The sequence below is a fragment of the Pelodiscus sinensis genome, chromosome 1 (assembly GCF_049634645.1).
Source record: "Pelodiscus sinensis isolate JC-2024 chromosome 1, ASM4963464v1, whole genome shotgun sequence".
Taxonomy (NCBI): Eukaryota; Metazoa; Chordata; order Testudines; family Trionychidae; genus Pelodiscus; species Pelodiscus sinensis.
The window spans coordinates 236594118-236616978 of record NC_134711.1 but is presented as its reverse complement, the minus strand read 5'-3'; the positions used below and the strand labels follow the sequence as shown (position 1 = coordinate 236616978).

At 44.2% G+C, this 22861-nt stretch overlaps 1 protein-coding gene across 10 annotated transcripts; it reads right to left on the bottom strand.

Annotated features, from left to right (window-relative positions):
* Nucleotides 1–1049: 1049 nt before the first annotated feature.
* On the bottom strand, nt 1050–21693 carry C1H13orf46 (chromosome 1 C13orf46 homolog). Of its 10 annotated transcripts, XM_075918307.1 has the most exons (9): nt 19619–21689; nt 15788–15833; nt 15070–15175; nt 10753–10803; nt 6689–6753; nt 2226–2389; nt 1964–2018; nt 1580–1676; nt 1058–1455 (listed from the first exon to the last, which is right to left on the bottom strand). In XM_075918307.1, exons 1-6 carry the CDS (start codon nt 19800–19802, stop codon nt 2317–2319), a joined length of 525 nt encoding a protein of 174 aa, XP_075774422.1. In that variant the 5' UTR covers nt 19803–21689; the 3' UTR covers nt 1058–1455; nt 1580–1676; nt 1964–2018; nt 2226–2316. The 10 variants fall into 10 exon arrangements, with proteins under 10 accessions (XP_075774444.1, XP_075774395.1, XP_075774387.1 ...); XM_075918280.1 differs by having other exon boundaries at nt 1054–1455; nt 1580–1725; nt 1964–2389; XM_075918272.1 differs by having other exon boundaries at nt 1056–1455; nt 1964–2389.
* Between the last annotated feature and the right edge of the window lie 1168 nt (nt 21694–22861).

The following is a 22861-nucleotide window of genomic DNA, read 5'->3' as shown; positions in this document are numbered from 1 at the left end:
GTTGATTGATTACAAGTGCAACTAGATGATTCTGTTTATAGCCCATAGAACTCTCTGATTTTCATGTATGAGCAGAAAATAATATAATGTCTGTATTCTGAATGATACAGGAGAACGTGTACATTTTGACGTGGAGAGATTTTGCTGGAAATAAAACCCAGGGGAGGTTTTTTTTTTTTTTTTTTTTTTTTTTTAAAGTGTTATTTATTTTAGTCTAAAGTTTTGGCCAGATTCTGTTTCTTTATATATATCACAATCAATTTCATATTTAAGTACACTGAATATTTTTAAATATTTATATAGACACCAGTACCAGTTATGCTGAATATGCACTTGCGTGCTTAAAGGGCTACCAGTCTTAGGCCAGCTTGCTTACCTTTATGATCCAAAACCGATGTGTGTTGTTGACTTTATGAAATTTGTGATTTTTTTCCAAATAGATTTTCCCCCAAATTGTTCAATATTTCATGTTGATTTGCACACTGTAAGGTGTTTTCATTTGAAACCTGGAAAACACTGAAGTCACACCCACCAAACCTGGACTGGAAATGCTCGAGGGGCATTTTTCTTTGGTCCATTGTAGATGAGGAGAAAAAAAATTACATGTTAAATCATTATTAACATTTTCTCCCTGTCCCAGCTTTTCCTAGCCATGAGTGTCCCTGGATCACAGATCCGCATCTCTATCACAAGGTGAAGTGTCTTCTTCACAGGGCACTAATCCCTCTCCCAGTCAAAAATGTTACACACAAAAAGCTCAATTAACTGAGGCAAGAAGAACAGCAGGGAGAGAGACTTTTTTTTTCAGCCTGGTTTCCAACCAGCATCCACTCTCATTGCTGAGTTAATGCACAAGGCTATTTAATCTTCTTACCTGCTTCCTTACACACCAAACAGAACATGTGGTCTGAGCAATAGTGCTGTGGCAAAGCAGCCACCAGCTAGCCAGAGGGAGTGAAGGAGCTGGAAGGATCCTGTTCCACCTAATTTGGGTAGGAGTCCGAGGACGGCTTAGCTCACCTGTGGGCAGTTTGGGCTCTGCCTGCTGTTCTAAAAGCCTCCAATCAGGCAGAAAGAGAGAGAGAGCTAGCAGGGAGAGGCTATTTCCTTGCTGAAAATGTGAAAATCCACAGAATTACCCAGCTAGGCATCCAAGTCTCAGGATTAGGAATGCAGGTTACATTCATTATTTTGGAATTTTACTTCCAAACGTGAAACACCCTAAATGAATCCTTGCAGAGATGGTCATGCAGCGCTCCTCTCCCCGACTGTCCCTTTTCACACTGCACCTGCCACTGTGTAATAAATGCAGCCTCAGGCTTCTTAGTGAAGTATCACAAGCGTAGGAACAAACCAGTCTAATTCTGCATTTTTTCTGAGTTTAATTCATGCTTGTTTCTCTGCTGGCTCTTCCAGATTGTTGTGTCGACCCTTGTACTCAAAGCCTGGAGACTCCTGCATAAGGATATAGACATGTAACATAACTAGTATGTATGTATGCTGCAGTTAAGTGATTTCATTTGGAAAAGGAACAGACACATATGTACAATCCCTTCTAAGGCAGCTCAGCCTGACTTGCCATTGTGTTCTCTGTTCCATTCTGAAGCCCATCTCAAACTCTGCTTGTTTAGCAGATGGCTTGTCTGTTGTGTTCATTTGAGGTTCCAATACAGCAACTAGTCAGGAGACACTCTCATGGTCATTTCTGGTTCAAACAGCATCCCACTGTGCTTAAAACATTTAGCTATGAGTTCCCAAGAAGGGACTTCTCCAGATTCCCCATCATGACTCCCCAGAGAGAAACAACAACAAAAACCCCCCTGCTCATCTGCAGAGAACAGCGACCAAGTTGCCAGACTCATTTAGATTTGGGGACCTGCACTTGTGGGATGCCATGTAACCCCAACTCCCAGCCACTGCAGGGAGAGCTCTGGCATATCTCAGGATCAAGCTATAAAATTACCTTTTTAGAGGTTCCTCGTGCTCTCAGGCCCCGGCAACAGGGCTGGCAGCTCTGCCTATAGTATGCAAAGAGCGGAGTGCTTGTCATAGGAGAATCCCTAGTGATGTCAAAGCCAGTGCTACAGGCAGGATCTTGACAGCATAAAGCAGCCTTGGAAAGTCAGTTTCTTGGGGAAAGGGACTAAATATATAAAAGAGTAGGAGCCAGACAGAGCATGAAAGAATAGAGATGGAGAAGTTTCTCATATTCTCTTAATCCTCACATGTGCTTCACCACTAACAGATTGGGGCCTGCATCCTTCCCCTGGCCAACACTTCAGATGCCTCCTAGGCACTGAATTTATCTTTTCAGGGCTACCCTGTTTTTATCTTTTTCTTCTTCTGCTTTGTCCAGGTTGGAAAGCAGCACAGCCAGCCACTTTGGGGCCTGTAAGCCAGAAATATGAGAGAGAGAAAGGCCATCAGTTTAGAAGCAGAGCTACATGACCTGCACATTAATAACAGTCTAGTTTTGATTAAATATGTTTGCTTTGTAACAAGTTAATGATTTTCAGTTCTGTTGCATCCCCTCAGATGAGTTCAAAATGCTGCCGATATTTATTAATGCAAGACTCACATCATCTGGGGAAAATAAAGAAGTATTATTCTCTAGGATACTCAACCCCAAAAGTTCAAAAATCATAACTTACAGATACGTTACCCCCCAAATCTTAAGATTAATCCAACTGCATGAAAATTTTTAAACGAGATTTAATAATGCTTTTTTGGGTCTGTTTTCTTAAGTTTGAATTTTCCTTGTCCCCCACCCAGCCCTAATTGGTATATGTTAGTTACAGTGTTGTTAACTTTGGATGGCAGCATAACAAAGTGGATGCTACTTGGGTCTGAGTTATTAGAGAACTCTTCCCTGCTGGGCCTGACATGATCCTGTGCAAGCTCTTAGGTTGTGTCTTTCCTGTAGAGTTAATTCATGTTACAGTAAAACTCCGATAGTCCGGCATCCAACTCTTCGGAACTCCTGATACTCCGGCATCAAAATGCCAAGTGCTTCTGACCAGCTGATTAAAAAGCCTGCCGCTCAGCATTCGTGCTGGCTGTAACCAGAGGGAGCATAAGGTTGGGGGAGAGGGGGAGGGAGTGGGATCGTTTTACAGTATGGAAAAGAGCGTTTTGCTTCAGGGAAGGGGAAAGGGGAGGGGAGGGGGTGGAGGATCAGGTTACAGCATGGAGGAAATGCGAAGGGGGAGGAGAGAGGGAGGGAGATTGTGTCCTGGCCAGCTGTTAAGATGTGCTCCTGATTCTCTGGCAAATCTGATAATCTGGCACCACCTAGGTCCAAAAGGTGCCGGATTATCGGAAGTCTACCGAATCTCCATTCAAGACACTCCTCCCAAGTTAGTCTAGTTCGAGTGAGAATGGCCACACTGCAAAACTGGCATTTATGTGGCATTAAGGCTTCTAGGGGCATAGTCCATGGTTCTCAGCACTGGTGCAAGCTGAGCCACCTGTGAATTCTTTACCAGTGAATTGGGTGAAAGCCTGCTTGTCCTTTCTGGGAACAAAGAGGGAATTGTGGGAAGGCATTGTAGGACTAGATACAGGTTGTACCTCCCTAAAACAGGACTCTGGTCTGGCAACATCTGTGGTCTGGCAGGACCACAGGTGTTCCTGGACCACCGAGCCCAGGAACAGGAAGGCATGGCAGTGGGGCTGGGAGTGTGACACGGGACGTTGGCTCACGGAGGTCCAATCTGTAGCAGCACTCAAGTGAAGTTAGCCTGTATCCCCTACACAGATAGTCATGTGGACAACTTTTCAGGGCAGCCAACTCAGGTTAAAAGCTCCAGCACACTGAAGACAGGAATTTTTCCTATGTTTATGAATACTTCTCCAGGAATGACCAAATTCACAATGCTTGCAATAAATTCATGAGTGCTAAGAACACTGTTTTACAGACCACCCCTTGCCAAAGGCAGCACAAAACCAATTGTTTAGAACAATACACAGGCTCATATGCAGATCAGACTTCTAAAATATTCACCTCATGCTACAACCTGTGCATAGTTTTAAATACTTACCAGGCCCTTCAAAGTGAATGGTAGATATTAGTTCACTCATAGCATACGTGATGCCATATGAAAATTAACATGCTCCAGAGTTTATTCTGTTTAATATTGTCTAAAAAGTAAGAGGTTTGTGATGCTGCAATTAGAAATGGGATAGTACCCTTGGAGCTGTATTACACACCATTTACATTTGCATTTACACACATTGTGTAAGAAAGAGGACCTTCAAGTGCTCAGAGAATAAGGCCAGCACATACTAAGAGCACCATCTAGTGGCCAAATTGCTTCCACCACCAGAAGCTAGTCCCACAAAAGATATTGCCTCACTCACGTTGTATTTCTGATACCCTGGGACTAACACAGCTGCAACCACAGTGCATACTTTATGCAAGGCATTTACCAACCTTTCATGTAACTCTAGCTCCAAAGCAGATTTTTTTAATGAATTGTCTTAGGATTTTTTTTTAATAACCGGAAAAGGTGGTGATAAAAACAAGAAAAGGGGGCCCTCACTCTCCTGGATACTGAAGATCTGTTGATTTGCAGCAAATTAGCAATAGAGCATGTAAATCTGGAACTCTTTGGCTTGACCTGCTGTAGCCATCCCATTTGATGTGCAAGAGACCCCCACCTCTCCAGTTAATGGTGCAAGTTTCATTGTTCCTAAGGTGCATGAGAGAGGGGGGGATGTCTGCTGCAAACTTTACAAAGTGTTCAGCTCTTCCTCTGCACCTTCAGTTTATTTGTCATTATAAAGCTAAAGCAGCAATATCTGCATATGCAGTGTATCCTTCTTTAGCTGAAAGCCACAAGACATGGTGGCTGTGTCTTCACTGGCATGAATTTCTGGAACTGCTTAAAACGGAATACTATTCCGTTTTCAGTTTTTCCGGAAAAGGAGCATCTACATTGGCAGGCTGCTTTTCCGGAAAAGCCCTTTTTCTGGAAAAGCGTCTGTGGCCAATGTAGACGCGCTTTTCCGGAAAAGAGCCCCGATCGCCATTTTCGCAATCGGGGCTTTTTTCCGGAAAAGATTACTGGGCTTTCTACACTGGCCCTTTTCCAGAACAGTGTTCCGGAATAAGGACTTACGCCCGAGCGGGAGCAGAATAGTTTTTCCGGAATAGCGGCTGATTTTGTACAGTAGAGCGTCGTTGCTTTTCCGGAAATTCAAGGGCCAGTGTAGACAGCTCGCAGCTTATTCCGGAAAAGCGGCTGATTTTCTGGAATAAGTGGCCCAGCGTAGACACAGCCACTGTGTATGCACAGCATATGTTTTTGAAAGAGATGTATACATCACATCAAAAATAATTTTCACCAGACCATCAGTGAATGCTAATGCCATGCAAAATTCTAATATTTAGTTCCCAGTACCTTTGTCTAAAGAAAGAGGACATGGGTGGGAGGGAGGTGGGAGTATGGTAGGTAAGACACAAAGTGATCATAGTGCATCACAGGGGAAGAGTAGTCCCCTGACCTCCTTACTCAAAAATAACTGACTCGTGCTTGTTCAAACTCCCTTATTTTCCTCACAACCACACATACATTTACATTCAGATAAAGAGCAAGCCCGAAAAATTTAAGCCTGGAAGGTGAAAGTATTCAGAAGTGATGAGAGACTGAAAACAAAGCTTCAATGGGAACTCCTTGTCTTATGCAACTTTAGTGCTTGCTCTTGCTCCCACTAGAATACATTTAATTATTAGTCTTACAAATGTTGAACTATGTACTGGGAAAATAAAATAGTTAAAAAGGAACTAATTTTTCAAAATTAAAAAATATGCCAAAGAAATAATCACCGCAGCAATGTCTAGCGACACGCAAAGGAAAAGCAACTCTTATCAGAGTTGCAGGCTGTGACTCCTACTGTATGTTTGGGTTGAAATTACTGGCTCTTCCACCCTTAGATCCCTCTATATTCAGCTCAACCCAAAGATGTATTCCAGGCCTGCCTCCCAGGAAGAAGGAGTGAAACATTCCATTGAATCTTTCAGAGTAAAAACTGGGGGTATCTCTCTACACTACGGGGATATGGTCGAATTAAGATACGCAACTTCAGCTACATTAATTGCATAGCTGAAGTCGAAGTACCTTAACTCGACTTTTGGCACAGTCCACACTGCAGGAAGTTGAAGGGAGAACACTCTCTCTTTGACTTCTCTTATTTATTGTGGAAACAGGGAGTGTCCCTCTCGGTTTGAATTAATGTGTCTTCACTAAACCCACTAATTCAAACCCTGAAAGATCAACAGCAGCAGTTTCAATCTTCTCTGCAGTGTGGATCTACCCTGTGTGTTTCTACCTCATCCAAGGTTGAGAGAGATTGGGAGAAATGAAAACATATGGAAGAGTTACAGGCCAGGTTTAAGATAGGTAAAGGCTGGTCTGGCAATTAAAGTTCTACAACTGTGCTCCTGTGTGGATTGACACTAAAACAGGGGTGGGTTGGGAGAATTTTTGGGGGAATAAAAAATGCCTGTGATACTGGACTTTTTGTTTTAACAGTTTTCATGATTTATGTCCCTTTGCATCTCCACCCGCTTGTGATTTTTCCTAGCATATATTCATGATAAAACAAGCCCAATAAGAACACACCTCAATCATTTTGCATTAGCCTTTCTCTCTAATGTTTTGCATGAAGGTTAAAATGTTTTCCATACTCAAGTTCAGCTGGTTCTTCCTCTTCCTCCAGTTGTTTCTCCTCTGCCAAGAAGTGCTCAGTTATCTGAACCACAAAAAATGTTTACAAACAGGATTGTTTTTTTGACTAACTACTTCTAACAACAACATGCAGAAAATCTTAAAAGTGAAGCTCTTCTCCAGAAAATACTATGAAAATGGCATTTTTAAGTTAATAAGTTTACTTGTTACTTATACTTCCTTTCCCGACAAGGCTCCAAACCAGAACAGCATTTAAAGATGTGAACTTTAAGCTCTTTAAGCTATAAAAAAATCTGCATTTCACTACTCCAGTTCTTAACATCATTTTGGGATGGAGTGACCAGATTTGCATTATAATATTTTTAGTATTATTTTCCATTACAGACTTTATGCATCCTAATATCTTTTTTGCTTTTTTTGACCACAGCTGTGTGCTGAACAAAGATTTTCATTTGGATATCTACAGGGATCCCCAGGTCCCTTTCCTGAGGTGATACAGTTAATTTAGACCTCTACAAGTAGCTTATTTTCCCCTGCTGCTAATTTTTTGCCATGATGAAATTGTCCATTTAATCTTATTCTCTGCTTTCTGGAGAGATAAATAATGTAAAATGTAAATATTTAAAAAGAGGCTCTAAAGGTGATCCTGGCAATTATAGACCAGTAAGTCTAATATCAGTACCGGGCAAATTAGTTGAAAATATCATAAAGAATAAAATTGTCAGACACGTAGATGAACATAATTTGTTGGGGAAAAGTCAATATAGTTTCTGTAAAGGGAAATCATGCTTTATTAATCTACTGGATCAACAAAAAAGTGAGCACAACTTGATTTATTCTTCACTGAATCCCTGCCCAGGATGACTGCTGAAAACATCTAAGAAAGAAAGACAAGGGAGGGAGAGGGTCAGATCCAGGCTGGAAATGAACTCTGGCTCTGGAAGAATACCTGAACTTTAAGCTGCAAGCAAGAGCAGTTTGTCCTCAAGAATTCGGCAACTTGTCTAATACAACATTTAAGGTGAGAAATTACTTTTTGGATCCACTCAGCCTCTGCCCCCTACCCTGGCAGGAACGTCTCCCCCCTTATGTTCACAAAGGTTGTGGAGGACACAGCAGGCAGCCGCAACTTAGGGGATGTTCTGCTGACCGAGGTCCAGCCAGATGAGGAGGCGACGGTACCTCCCTTTCAGATGATCAAAGGTGCCCTCCACAACAATGCAGGCCCCTGCCAAGCCTGGTGTTAAAACGTTCCTTGGTGGGGTCAAGGTGAGCGGTGTAGGGCTTCATCAACCAGGGGAGCAGAGGGTAGGCTGTGTCTCCTACAGTGCACATCAGCATGTCTATGTCCCCCACCCTGATGGTGCAGTCAGGGAAAAAAGTGCCAGCGTGCAGCTTCTGGAAGAAGCTGGAGTTTCGGAAGACACGTTCATTGTGCCCTTTCCCCGACCATCCCATGTAGATGTCCATGAACTGGCCATGGTTATCCATGAGGGCCTGCAGGATCATCAAAAAGTACCCCTGGCGGTTGATGTATTGGATGCCCGGTGCTTGGGGGCCCAGATGGGGATATGGGTGCCATCAATAGACTCCCCCCATTCAGTTGGGGAAACCCATGGCAGAAAAGCTGGTGGCCATGGGGTCCACATTGCCCAGGTTGATGACCCTGCACAGCAGGATGATGTTGATGGCCCTCACCACCTGTAGAAGGATACACACAGAGAATCACAAGGTTGCCAGAGCCCTCAGGAGGTCCCTGAGCCCAACTGCCCTCCACTCCACACACACCAGGAACAACCCTAACTCGGCCCATCTCCTGGTGGGGCTTTTTTTAAGGCAGGACTGAAAAACTTCCACCACCACCTCCCCCTTCTCTAGGGAACCCCACTCCAGAAATTTAGTTCACCATCCTCCTGGGACAATAGCACGAGAGTACCATACCTGCATGCCTACGGCCCCAAAAGTTGATCTCCCAACTCCGAACTGGTTCCCAATGGATCGGTAGCTGTGGTGAGCTTCCAGAGGGCGATGGCTACCTGCTTCTGGAGGGAGATGGCGGGTCTCATGTGGGTGTTCTGGTGTGTGAGGGCGGGGGCGAACCATTCAGACAGCTCCATGAAGGTATCCTTCCTCATGCGGACATTCTGGAGCCGCTGCTGGTCGTCCCATCGCTCTGTGACAATCCGCTCCCACCAGTCAGAATAGGTGTCCAGTCACCAGAAGTGGTGGTGCACAGTGTGCAGGGGAGGGCGGGTGGGATTGAGCTGCATGAGCAGCACCTGGAGAGAGGTGAGGAGGGGCCCCGCAATGAGCTGGGGGTCCTGTTCCCACAGGGCCACGAGGGCAGCCAACAGAAACAGCACCAGGAGATGCAGTGTGTGCTAGAAGATTTGTCAGCTGCTCAGAGTCTGGCTCCATGTCTGGAGAGCTGAGGTGTCCACAAGGGCAACCACAGCAGGCAGAGAAAAGGCTTCTCAAAGGAGGTTAGCAAAGGAGAAGAGACTGAGACATGGCTGCACAGGAAGGGTTCCTTTCAGCTTGAGCCTCAGATAGCCTGAGGCAGCAGCTACAAGAAGTGAGTGCTGTCCTGACACCTGTCTGAAGTGCTTCTGGGTGGCCTTAAATGTGATTCAGGCTCCAACCAGTGTGGACGCTCTCTTTTGCAATAGCTCTGTGCTACTTCCATGGGTATTTTCTGTGTAGACGCGCTATTTCGAAATAAGCTCTCAGAGTATTTCTTCTGAAATAGCTTATTCCAAAGTAAGTGTGCAGTGTAGACCTGCTCTTACAGAGGTAACTGGTCAGAGAGAACCCAGGGGCTACCACGCATGTGACTCCTCCCAGCCTGGGGAAGAGCCATGACAACACCCCTCTGCCCAGACCCTGCCTCTCCCCAGCCCTTCCTTGCGTTCTCCCTGCCCCTGCTCAGCCTTTGCTGTGCCCCCACCCTCCTCTTCTCCCAACCAAGGTAGCCCAGAGGACTAGCGGAGCCAGCACCAGCAGCAGGGGTCCACTGCCCCCTCCCCGACAAGCAGCAGTAGGGGAAGTGCAGCCAGGCTGCCCCATTGCTTTGCTCCCCTGGCCACTGTGTTGCTCCGTTTCCCACCAGGGAGTATGGGCCGGTTCTGCTTCTGCCTCTTCCCTCCCGGAGTGGCACTTCCGGGAGAACAAAGCAGTGGTGTTACCTTGGTCTGCTTCCCCATCCACGTGGGTGAGTGTAAGGAGGGGGACAGACCCCTCCTTCAGTCCCTCCCTCCCCCCATAGTAGCCTGCTGACCAGAACTTCCTGCCCACAGCATTTGGGGCATGTGACCCCTCATGCCCCTCCCCATGTGCCACCCTGATCACTTGAAATCTATTTTATGTGGTTAATAAACTTATTTCAAAATAGCTATTGCGAATTTGGTGTTATTTCTTGTAGAATGAGGTTTACCAAATTCGAAATAAGCGCTCCGCTATTTCAAATTTATTTCAAAATAGCTGTTTGGCTGTGTAGACGCTAAGAAAGTTATTTCAAAATAAGGGCTGTTATTTTGAAATAACTTTGCTGTGTAGACATACCCTCAGAGATTAATGAGACATGATTTTCCTTTGCTGGATTTGTGCTGGTTAGACCCTACCAGATCACAATCTTCTAGATATTTTGTTGTTCTCTTACAAGTATTGATTCAACTAATTTTCCAGGTACAAGTCTATAATTATCTATAATAAAGCAGTGTATCTCTATAACGAAAGGAGGAACTGCACATGGCCTCTTTGGATAATTCACACGCTTTATCTTAATAATAGTAACACCTTTGTTTTTATAACTCCTCCATTCAAAGTACTGCAGTCATTTTAAAAGCCTCAGTATTAAACCAAACACCATAAGGATGTATTCAGGCTATCACACTTATGAGGAAATAGAAGCACAGAGAGGTAGCAGGCTCCTTATAGTTGATCTGGAAACAGAAGGACAACACTATATTGCGGGCTGCTTTTCACTCTCAGACTTCTACCTTCTGCAAAAATGATGTTTCAAACAAGATAAAATCCTGTGGGGTCAGTGGTTTTATTTTCTTACCTCCTCAGTTTCATCTTTTAGGTCAATTTCAACAAAAGCAGACAGGTCTTTCTAAGAGAGAGGAATGATTAGAAGACAATGACTTGAGTGAACTGAAAGTCTTTAAAAACAAAAATAGGAACAAAATGAAAACAAGAATTAACATACAGTAAAAACTAGGAATGTAAACTTGCACTTCATCAGTTAAACAATTACATGTTGTTTAACCAGTTAACCACTGAAATGGGAGTGGGCAGAGGCTGCTCTGGCTGGACTGGAGTGCTCCCTGCCCACAGTGCACTGGGCCAGGCTGGAGCAGCCCCCTGCCCACAGTATGTTGCTCCAGCCCCTGTTAATTAACCATAATTGGCAAGCCTGCTTACCGGTTAACCATTCACATCCCTAGCAAAAACTAACAAGTGACTACCAAAGGCACAGGCCAAAATTGGGTGTCTAGCTGAGCTTTCCTGGTTATTTATGCCAATGGCTCTCAAGCTTTCCAGACTTTTGACCCCTTTCAAGACTCTGATTTATCTTGTCTACTCCCAAGTTTCACCTAATTTAAAAACTACTTGCTTACAAAATCAGATGTTCAAATACAAAAGAGTCACAGCTCACTATTATTGAAAAATTGGTTACATTTTCATTTTTACTCTAAATTACAAAATAATCCAATTGGAATATAAATATTGTACTTACATTTCAATATATAGAACAGAACAAACAAGTCTGCATGAAATTTTAGTTTGCCTTGACTTTTTATGCAGTCTGTTGTAAATCTAGGCAAATATCTAGATGAGTTGATATACCCCTGAAAGACCTCTGCATATCCCAGGGGTACACGTTCCCCTGGATGGGAACCATTGATTTATACCACACACATCACTGTGGTATCTGAACATCTAACTTAAGGTTCAACAGAATTGTACTGGCAACTTTCTGAATACTTTAGCATGGTTTCTACAGCCAGGGCCCACTTTTCATATTTCAAAGGTGGAGAAAGCTACTGGGAAGGGGAAAGCTGTCCTAGATTTGATTGTAATAAATAGGAACTGGTTGACAATCTGAAAGTAGAAAGCAACTTTGGTGAAAGTGATCATGAAATGACAGTTCATGATTCTAAGGAATTATAAGAGGGAGGACAGCAAAATAAAGACAACTGATTTCAAGATGGCAGACTTTAACAAACTCAGAGAGTTGGTAGGTAAGATACTATGGGAAGCAAGTCCAAGAGGAAAAGCAATTAAAGGCAGCTGGCAGTTTTTCAAAGAGACATTATTAAGGGTGCAAGATCAAACTATTCCACTTTAGAGGAAAGATAAAAAGTATGGCAAGAGACCACTTTGGCTTAACGAGGAGATTTCTAAATGTTCTAAAAATCAAAAAAGAGTCCTAGAAAAAGCAGAATCAGGGTCAAATTGCAAAGGATGAATGTAAACCAATAACACAAGTATGTAGGGATAAAATTAAAAAGACCAGGGCACCAAAATATCAAACTAGCTAGAGACATAACATGTGTAGCACCCCTCTCCACCCAGTTACCTTCTTTAATGCCAATCTGCCTACAGGTTTCGGTGGACAGGTCTGGGTTCTTCTGGATCCTGTCACCCATTCAGCAGGGTGTATCTTCTTTATTTTTTCCTATGAATTTATTTGGCGGTGCCTCCACCCCCCTTACTCCTTCCTGGCAGGGTCACCAGGGCAGTTTGGGAGGAAAATTCTAACCAGAGGGTAATCCCCACTTACTTGCCAGATAGTTGGAGACTTCAAAAAAATAACACAAACACATACAATATATTCAACACAATAATTATATTAAACAGGAAACAAATATAACATAACAGGGTAAAACACTATTTTTAGGTTCACTGGTGCCCACTCTGCTAATACCTGTGACTTGCCCCAGTTACATGACTTGATGTAGCAAATGTAAGATTAGTGTCCCGTTGGTACGCGTACTTTCTTAGTGCCCTTGATGACCTTGACCACAAAATTCTTCTCTGCAGTGGTTTAGCAGTGTGGCTGTCTGGGTTGAGTACAGCCCAAAGGACTCAGAAGTGGGAGAAGGTGGTAAATCCCTCCACAGCTTTAATATGCAGCAGGTTATAAAAACCCCAAACCCTTACTCCCTGGCTTGAGGACACAGTTCAGGAAGTAGGCGGGTCCCCAAAACAAATTCCCTGACTAACTAAAAGCTGAGGCACTCGCAAACTCCATGAATGTTCCCCAGGTTCAGAGATGACTCCACAGTCACTGCAGAGGGCTGATCTCTGCTGGCAGGGACCCTACTCAGGCAGGAATCAGGCTGCTTCGGTCCCAGAATTTCCCCTCACCACAAAGGGGTGCAGGGCTCACGGTGCAGATTACACAACTGTACTAAAATCCAGACTGTAGTCTCCTAGCCCAGCGTCCAGACACACACACAGCAGGCAGCAGCCCTGAACTAGCAGGCAGAGCAGAGCTGACCATGTGGTGACTGGTCTCACCTAGGGAGCTGGAGGGATAACTCAGCCTGGCTGGGGAAGTTTCCCAGCAAACTCTACAAACTGGGAATCAACAGTGGAGAAGGAAAACCCAGCTGAGGGATCTTGCTTTTGGGTCCCTAGAGGCCAGTTCTCAGGGGGAACCCTGCATGCAGGCCTGGGGCTTAGCAGCTCCCCACACAGCCAGCTCTGCCCTTGCCCTGGATGGCTCCAGACTGACTCATAAAAAACAATGGCTTCTCCCCTTTCCTGAACTCCCCGGGAGGGGCATCTCACTCCCTATTGGTTGCTGGGCAGATTCTGAGTTTGCCTTGGCTCCCCCTCCCTACCAGGGACAGTGTGCCCCTCCCTGAACTGCCAGCAGACAGAGCCCAAGGGATCTAGGTCATCTCCTTGGGGGCTACACATGTAACAAGAAAACATTCTACAAATATATTAGAAGCAAGAGGAAGACCAAGGATAAGGTAGGCCCAATACTCAAAGGAAAAATAACAGAAAATGTAGAAATGCTAAGGTGCTAAATGACACATATTTTTCAGTTTTCAGCAAGGTTGGTAGTGATTAGATGCCTAACATAGTGAATACCAGTGAAAATGAGGTAAGATCAGAGACTAAAACAGGAAAAGAACTAGTTAAAAATTACTTAAACAAATTAGATGTCTTCAAGTCACCAGGGCCTGATGAAATGCTTCCTAGACTGACTGAGGAGATATCGGAGCCATTATCAATTATCTTTGTAAAGTCATGGAAGAAGGGACTGATTCCATGACTTGAAAAGGGCACACTGGAGATATTTAAGAGCAGGTTAGACAAACACTGTCAGGTATGCTCTAGATGGTGCTCAATCCTGCCATCAGTGCAGGGGACTGAACTACATAACTTCTCAAGATTCCTTCCAGTGCTATGATTCTATGATTCTCAATGAAGATTTCACTGTAAATGTATTTTACTTATATTCAATTTCTTCTTTATGTATCTGCCGAGGCTTGAGTTCTGAGATCTTTGCATCCCTTCTGGAGTTGGTGACATTACTAATACCTAATAAGCCATACAGGGAGCATTCAGAAAGGGCAACTCCTTATTCCACTGTACAGAGCTGTTGTGTCTTCAGCTTTATTTTTATTTGTTTTATATTTATTTATTTCAGTGGAGAAACGTGAACTTGTCAGGGACAGAGTCACTCAACCTATTCTCAAGCCCCCTGATTTGGGCCATCCCAGAGATACCCCAGTTCTCTACAGTCAGATGGGGAAGCAGTTTTTATAAAATAGCAGAAGAGGCTCCTGCAGAACTTGCAGTTAGTTAAGGCCATCCTATAGAAAGAAGGGGACACGATGCGCAGACATTACTCATGCACACAGTCTCAGTTTAATTCAAACCACAGCAGGACAGAGTCCTCTGTCTAGTCTTCCGGTTAGATGCTCAATTGAGCACTCCTTCGAGCAGAGCAATGGGAGAAGCTCTGGACCTGATCCAAAGTTTTTACCCCTTTCTAGCTCTGCACTAGAGTTTATTGAAAATAACATAATGAAACTGAAAGCTCCATACAGCAGGGCACACACATGCCTCTGAAAGGAATTTCATTCCAACCAGAAAACACATCCTAGCCTCTCCTCCTCTTCTCACTAGTGAACCTCATCTCACAATCACCTCCTCATTTGCTCAGTTTTCCAAGGAATGCCGAGTAGTTGGCGGGACTAGAGTTACTTGCCTCTACTTCCAGGAGAACCTCTCCCACTTTTAAGTCTTCAATCTGTGCTTCCTACAGGTTTAAAAGGAGATGGGACAGTTTGCAAGTGAAAGCAGAACAATCAGAAAGATGCATTTTGTGCTTATTAAATTCATGTTTACTGACCAGTAGCCCAGCCGTGTCTAATCCAGTGCCACAGTCTTCTTGGCCAAAGTCTCCATCCTTCTCTTCTTTTTTCTCATCATCCCCTTTCTTATTCAGCATCACCTGGCTGCACATAAAAACAAAAACAAACACACACACACACACACACACACACACACACACACACACACACACACACACACACACACACACACACACACACACACACACACACACACACACACACACACACACACACACACACACACACACACGGATAGATTAACAGACTGCTGATGTTTGACTAAAGTATTCAACTTACCAACATTTCTTATAGTATTGGTATCTAGCCCAATGGCCTTTTCTGCTTTTCAGAAATGCAGAGTGCATGCAGACCCTATTGATTTCAATGGCTTTATGCATTTTTAAATGTCCTGTACAATGTGGCAAGAGTCACTGACTTTCAAGTAATTTCCCATGGGCTGGGAGCTGGCCACAGCCTGACTCCAGTTTGGGGACAGAGTTCCATCCAGCATACCGGCCCCAGGCCCTATGCAGTGTCTGTATGACCTTGCTTTACCTGGCTTATGAAATCTTTCATCCTTAAAGCAGAGCAAGCAGTCCATGGTTTTAAAGCCAATTGCCTGTTTCCAATTCATACCTATGCAGTCAGGTTCTACTGGCACTTAACAGTGGCAAATGTGCTTCCTTCTTATTTTAATGTTTTGTGGTTGCTTACCAGCCCTCTGCTTCATTCCCTGTGCTCTCTTCTGAATTCCCAGCTTCTAAAAAGGAAAAAGCTCTTTTAGCACGTTCTTTCAGACACCAAAATAACCTTTTAACCCCAGCTAACTTCTCTCCCCCTAAGGACATTTTGGTTTCCCGCCTTTTGCTATTCTAGTAAGCATTGCTGCCTGCTTCCTCCCTCCCCCCCACCTTTAAATATGTCCACTGACCTCCTGTGTCCTTACTTGCTGCCCCACTCTATGACTCTTCAGGCTGGCAGCAGCCTCGGCTGTTGTTCGTGTCCTTGAGGGGAGTCCTCACACGGTTGGTCTAGCTGGGGTTGGGTTCTGGATACCTGAGCACAAGTTGTCCCCAGTGTCACAGCATTCCAGCTGTGCTCAGTCCTTGGAGGGAGCTGGTCAGGTCAGCGATGTCAGACCAGCCCTTTAGACTGGCACGATGGTGCTCTCCTGCTCTAAGCTTTTTGGGCCAGCAAGTCTCCTGCAGGCTTACACCTAGCATCAGAGATAGGGTGGTCCCAAAGTGCAACCTTGTGGAAGGCTGGTGCCAAGCCAACCAGGACACTGAGGAAAACCTATGCTCGGGTATCTAAATCCCTACACAAGCTAGAGCAGCAGCATGAAGACACCACCTGAAAACACAAACAGCAGCAGAGGCTTCTGCCATCCTGAAGAGCCATGGAATGGGGCAACAAGTAAGGAAATGGGAAGAGGGTGAAGGTATTTAAAAAACAGGATGAAAAAAGAGAATGTTACCGAAAAAGAATAGTAAAAACAGGACGAGCAACAATACATAATATTAAGATTAGCCAGTTCCTACTGCACTTCTCGGACAGAGAAAATGAATGTTAAGGAAGAGTAAGATGCAAACTCTAGTTTTTCCAGTTTAAACACTACTCCCAGGTTGGTGAAGGATAAGGAGCAGTGACTTCCCTGACACTGCATTGCATTTTATCCTTTTCAGATGGACAAGTTAGCCAGCAGAGAGAGAGAGAGAGAGAGAGTGTGGGGGGAGGGGTGGAAGAGGTGGGGCATGGATTTAAGGTTTGGCAATTCCCATTGCTTCTGCAGAAGACTTAATAGCTGCAATGTCAAGAACATTGCTTGATATGAAAATCCCCCAAGGGACTAAATGCCAGAGTGGCTGCACCCTGGGGTAAAGCCACACTCCCAGCTTCTCTCTGTTCCTGTAGACTTGTGGTTGGAATGTTTTTTCTTTTGTGTTTAAGGACACATTTCATGCTCTGGCTTTGGTAGACACAGAAGCGCGCCTGCAGGTTTTTTGAGGGCCTGTTGTGGCCACAGGTGAGGAGCCAGGTTCTGAAGGTGTAAGACTTTGCTGTATGCCACTTCCCTGACAAAGAGCTTAGGAGGGAGCTTTTTGAGGGAGTTACTTATTTTTGGTTGTAAAGGGAAGAGAGCTGCAAGAGAAGTAGAGTGACTGAGAGAATCTGGACAGCTTCTAGTCTGCATGAATAATGCCATGTTCCATGAGAGACAAAAATATTGCATGATAGTGTCATGGAAGCTGCTCTCATCTTCTGTGAGATCTGTATGCATCCATTTAAAATTAGCAGAGTTCATCTGAAGTTGCTCACCACTGGCTTTGTGGCATGGTTGTCTTAAGAGGCTCCATGCAAATCCAATATTTGATAGGAGCAGGCAGATTTTCTGGTAAATACCAATCTTAAAAGGCATGGCTGGGTCCAAAACTGGGATATTCATTAAGAGATGGCTACATTTATTTGGGAATATTCCCAATTTCCCGAGTGCTTGGGAGGTGACAACACACAGATGCTTTGAGGTGAGCCGTGTTGAATTGTTGCAAGTATATGAAAACTGGGTAGGAATGGTGGTGAGTCTATGTAAGTGACTGTTGATAGTCAATAGATAGCTAATTAGTGTATACTGTAGGTAAAGAGGATGAAACTAATTTTTTAGACTTATGGGTTTCAATAAGGTCACACAGAGTGCTGTGTGCATAAGGAGGTCTTTGCCCTGAACATGCTGAAGGCAAATTAATGAAAAAAAATCTATTTTCTATCATCTACCCAAAGTCAGGAGAAGAACTGAGTGAATAAGAATGGCCATACTGGGTCAGGCCAAAGGTCCATCTAGCTCAGTATCCTGTCTGCCAACAGTGACCAATGCCAGATGCCCCAGAGGGAGTGAACAGAACAGGTAATCATCTTGCGATCCCTCTCCTGTCATCCATTTCCAGCCCCTGAATAATAGAGGCTAGGGACACCATTCCTACCTACTCTGGCTAATAAGCAGGGCTCACCAAGCGGCGGCGAGCCCCACTCGCCAGCCACACGGTTTCGCATGGTTCTGCGTTCTTCGCATGCACAGATCGTTCTGTGCATGCGCAGATCGCTCTGCGCTGGCTCTTCCGGGTTGTAATCTTCTCCCCACGGGCGAGTAGATTACATTATTTGTCAAGCCTTGCTAATAAGTATTGGACCCAACCGTTATGAATTTATCTAGTGGTTTTTTGAACCCTATTAAAGTCCTGGTCTTCACAACATCCTCTGGCAAGGAGTTCCATAGGCTGACTATGTGCTACATGAAGAAAAACTTTCTTTTGTTTGTTTTAAACCTGCTACCTATTAATTTTATTTGGTGACCACTAGTTCTTATAGGATCTCATAATTATGGGATTTCATAATTATTTGGTGAATAATTGAGTTTTCAGTTTTCGGCCAAAAGGAAAAACAAATTAAATTTCATTTGAGTGTGATGGGGTTTCCCCCCTCCCTAGTTTTTTCATTGCTTAATTCTCATGTAAGAGGGATTGATTTGGGGTTTTTTTACACCCTTTTTTGTTTTTCAAACTTAAATATTTTGACTTTTTCATTTGCTGGTGTTCACTGAATTCACAAATCATTTCAGTTGACCCAAACCTGCGTTTTTCAGCAAATAAGCTGTTTGAAAAATGTCACCAGCTCTAGTCAAGAGAGAGCAAATAAGGTATAAAACAGGGACTGAATTTTAAGATACTGAGCATCATCAGAAAGGTGAAGATACTGCTCCATTCAGGAGCCCTATCTCTGGAATGCTATCTAGATAATGGAACCAGGGTGGACTTGAAGTGATTTCCATCATATACGTAAACAGTTTGGTTCAATGGCTGTCAGCACCCCCACTATACACATTGTTCCAGCACCCCTGGAATGCTATTACCCATAATGTTCACTGGATGTGCGTGTGGTACCCATCCTTCTAAATGAGACTCAAAACAGTTTGAACTTGTTGGGAGGTTATTTCTTTGTATTTCATATATTGGTCACATTAAGCCTAGGCTGCTGTGGACCCTGTATATTTTGTGTGGGGCCTGGAAGGGAAGGAGGGTGTAGGCCTGGGATGGGAGTGGGGATGAGGGATTTGGGTGGGAGGGAGAGTGCAGGAGAGTAGGAGGGTAAGGGTGCAGGGTCTGGGAGGGGTGCAGGAGAGAGCAGGGGTTGGGGTTACTTACCTGGTACAGCTTCCAGGGGGGCACAGATTCCCTTCATGCAGCTCTGCACACTACAGGGAAACACTCCCTAAAGCCACTGCTCCCTCTGCTTCCATTGCCTGAGATTCCAAGCCAGTGGGAGTGGTGGAGGGCAGAGCCTGCAGAGAGCACTTCCCGGCGGTGTGCAGAGCCACTTCCTCCTCCTGCCAGGCAGAACCTGCTGGCTGAATGCAGCCCACCAGGCTCAGGCCTCTCTCTGCAGTGGGGAGCTGGCCTGCTGCTGCAGGGGGGATGAGCTCCAGACTTTGCAGGCAGGATCAAGGCAAGTCATGGGATGGATCCATTTCGTCAAGTGGACCCAATTTCTTACCAACTTCTTGCAGTGTCTTCTTGATCAGGCTGGTAAGCTCAGGCTTCAGTGGGAGGCTGCTGACACTTTTACTCCTATAAAGATCAGTTGTTTCTGTGAGGACTCTATGGATGCCAGGTGCTGTTTTTGTTAGTAGGACCCCCTGCACGTAGCTCTTATGAGATGGGTTTACATCCTTCTCCATTTTGTGATTTTACATAGAGGAGAGTCATAAGACCTCTAAAGTTATCAGGCATGGGCCATGGTTTACTGACTCTCACTTGATATATTTACTGAGTGAAAAATCTTGTTGTGTGTGGCATTTAGTATACCTGATGGCGGGTATCTTTGTGACATCATAAGCACCATCATTAGGTCATAGCAATAAAATTAACAAACCCTCACCAGAGTTTATTTCATCACTGAAGCAGCTGCTCCCCACCACACATATTCTACAAATGCCATGTGCACATTTTCAAAAGAAGTGCCAAGATTTTAAAATGTAGTTGACAAACCTGGAAAGTCCAATAAGGTGGTCTGCTTTCTCTGTGCTAGACAAATCCATTTCAACCTCTCCTTTTTGCAATGTGCAGCAGTGTATGTCCGGCAGGTTTGGAGTGGAAGGGATCCAATAGAGGGCCTCTTAAATTCCTTTATCAGAACATTTCTAGTGCACTGGATGTTGCCACAGGTCAAGGGTATGCAATATTTTTGATTCCAGTAATCTAAAGAGTTAACAGCCTGGGTGCTGAATGGTGATACTTTGTTTTCTACTTAAAATCTTTTGAATATTGGAGCAGGAATATGTGACCAGGAAGAGGAAGAGGGACAAAATTACCTTCATCCACAGACTGTTGGCACCTGCCCCCCATACTTTTCCCAGTCATGTTGCCTTTCTGACAATCAGGTTAGCCAAGTGAGTATCTGAGGCCTATACAGTAAAACCTGTGTTATCCAGCACACTCGGGAATTAGGGCGTTCCAGTTATCTAAAAATTCTGGTTATTTGAGGGTCCCATCAACCTAGGAAAAAACAATGGACAATAATAGTAAAACTCAAGTTTTTAATATTGGTAGTTTTGTAGTGTGAGGCAGTTAGTCTCACATTTCTATTTTGAGGTAAAGATGATTAGTACTTCTTAAGTAAACCAAGCCAGGCTGGGGGCAATGCCTGGAGATGTGAAAGTATTGTGGCTGGGGGCAATGCAGGTTAACAAAGATTTCTGGCTAAGAGAGTGCCGGATAACAAAGGTTTCACTGTAGTAAAATCACTATAAGGAGTAACCAAAAGCTAATTGCTAGTGTAACAGAATCTCTGTGTTGGTTCTAGAAGCTTGATTTTCATGGGTACCACACCTCAGAACTGGGATGCTTACATAGTTCTGTTTTTGCAGAGGAAATGCCGCTTTGAAGGTTAATATTAGTTCAACCCTTATGTTGTAGTGAGAATCTAGAATGACTTGAGCTTTTTGTTTCCAAATATGTCCAACAAGTGTACAGTAAGATATGGTGAGCATTATTTGAGGGGGGGAGGCACACTGGATAAATGCATTTAAAGGACTAGAAAGAACCAAATAAGTAAAAAAATCACTGGCTGACATCATCTTATTCACATCCATTGCTTGGCCTAATAGACAGTTCTAAATTCAAGGACTGTAGACACAGCCCAGTGTAAGAATCTAATGAGCTGGAAAGGGATGTGAGAAAATTCAAATTTGGGAACTGGAACAAAGGTTTATATTGTATCCTAAGTTACTTTTAGGAAAGCTAGAGCTGATCCATAGCTAAAAGGCAAATATGATGTCTGTGGGGTAGGATAACAGCGTGCTTTCTATCTGCAGCGTGCTTTCTGTCTGTACTAAACCTGTTATCTTTCTAAGGAAGGAGTCTTGGAGGGGCAGACATGTTAGTCTATAACTGAAAAAATCTTAAGAAACAACAAATGGTCCTGTAGCACCTTAGGCTGTGTCTAGACTACATGCCTCTGTCGTCAGAGGCATGTAGATTAGACACATAGGCAAAGTCAAATGAAGCCACAATTTAAATGATCGCAGCTTCATTTAAATTTACATGGCTGCCGCGCTGAGCCGACAAACAGCTGATTAGCTGTTTGTCCACTCAGCGCGCTAGTCTGGATGCTCCCCTGCCGACATCAAAGCCCTTTGTCAGCAGCCCCGTTATTCCTTGTGGGATGAGGTTTACCGGGGCTGCCAACAAAGGGCTTTGATGTCGGCAGGGGAGCGTCCAGACTAGCGCGCTGAGCGGACAAACAGCTGATCAGCTGTTTGTCGGCTCAGGGCGGCAGCCATGTAAATTTAAATGAAGCCGCGATCATTTAAATCGCGGCTTCATTTGACTTTGCCAAACAAACAAATCTATATGGCTCCGTCGACGGAGCCATGTAGTTTAGACGTACCCTTAGAGACTAGCAAAACATGTTAGTCTGTAACTCTCAAACTTTTTTGGGCACAACCCACTTCTTCAGATGAATGGAGCAAGGGGTCCAGAGGTATTCATCTGAAGTGGGTTGTGATCAGGAAAGCTCATGATACCATCTACATGTTTTTGTTAGTTTCTAAGATGATGCAGGACTATTTGTTGTTTAAGTGTTTTCTTGAGATGGAGATTTTAGAATACCTTAAATATGGAGCTGTATTGGCAACTCCAGCCTCCACCCTTATTTCACATTGTTTTACAACTACTGACTCTCAGGATACTGGTTGTCCTTGATGGTTTTAATGTTTCAGGACTGGCCATTTTCTGGGAGTACAAGAGCATTATGAAGGGAAAGAAAAAGGACTCAGAGGAGGGACTGGGTAAGCTTTTGCAGACAGAACAAGTTACATTTTGCCCTTCCTCACCCTGACCAACCCGTCTACTCCCCATCATTCTACTAGCAGTGTCAAGGCACTGCAGGGAGCACACAGCAGCAGAGACAGCTAGGTGAAGGCATCCTGGCATGGAATAAATAAAGCAACAGCAACAGGCCCAGAAAGCCAACAGAGAACAGGAAACCATTGGGGGTAGGAAGGCCAGTTTGGAACATCATCAAGGGCTCCCTGTGTCCTGAGAGGGGGTTTCACTGGAAGGCAGACTGAGGTGGGAATTGAGTTAACTCTGCACTTGTCCCTCAGCATACAATGATAGTGGTTATAGTTCCAGCTTAGAGTTCTGCATTCTTACTATACATGCTTGATTTAATTAAAGCGGGTCTGTGAAGCTATAGCAATTCTGCACTGAAATCAGCTTTGGTTCCTGTGGTAAA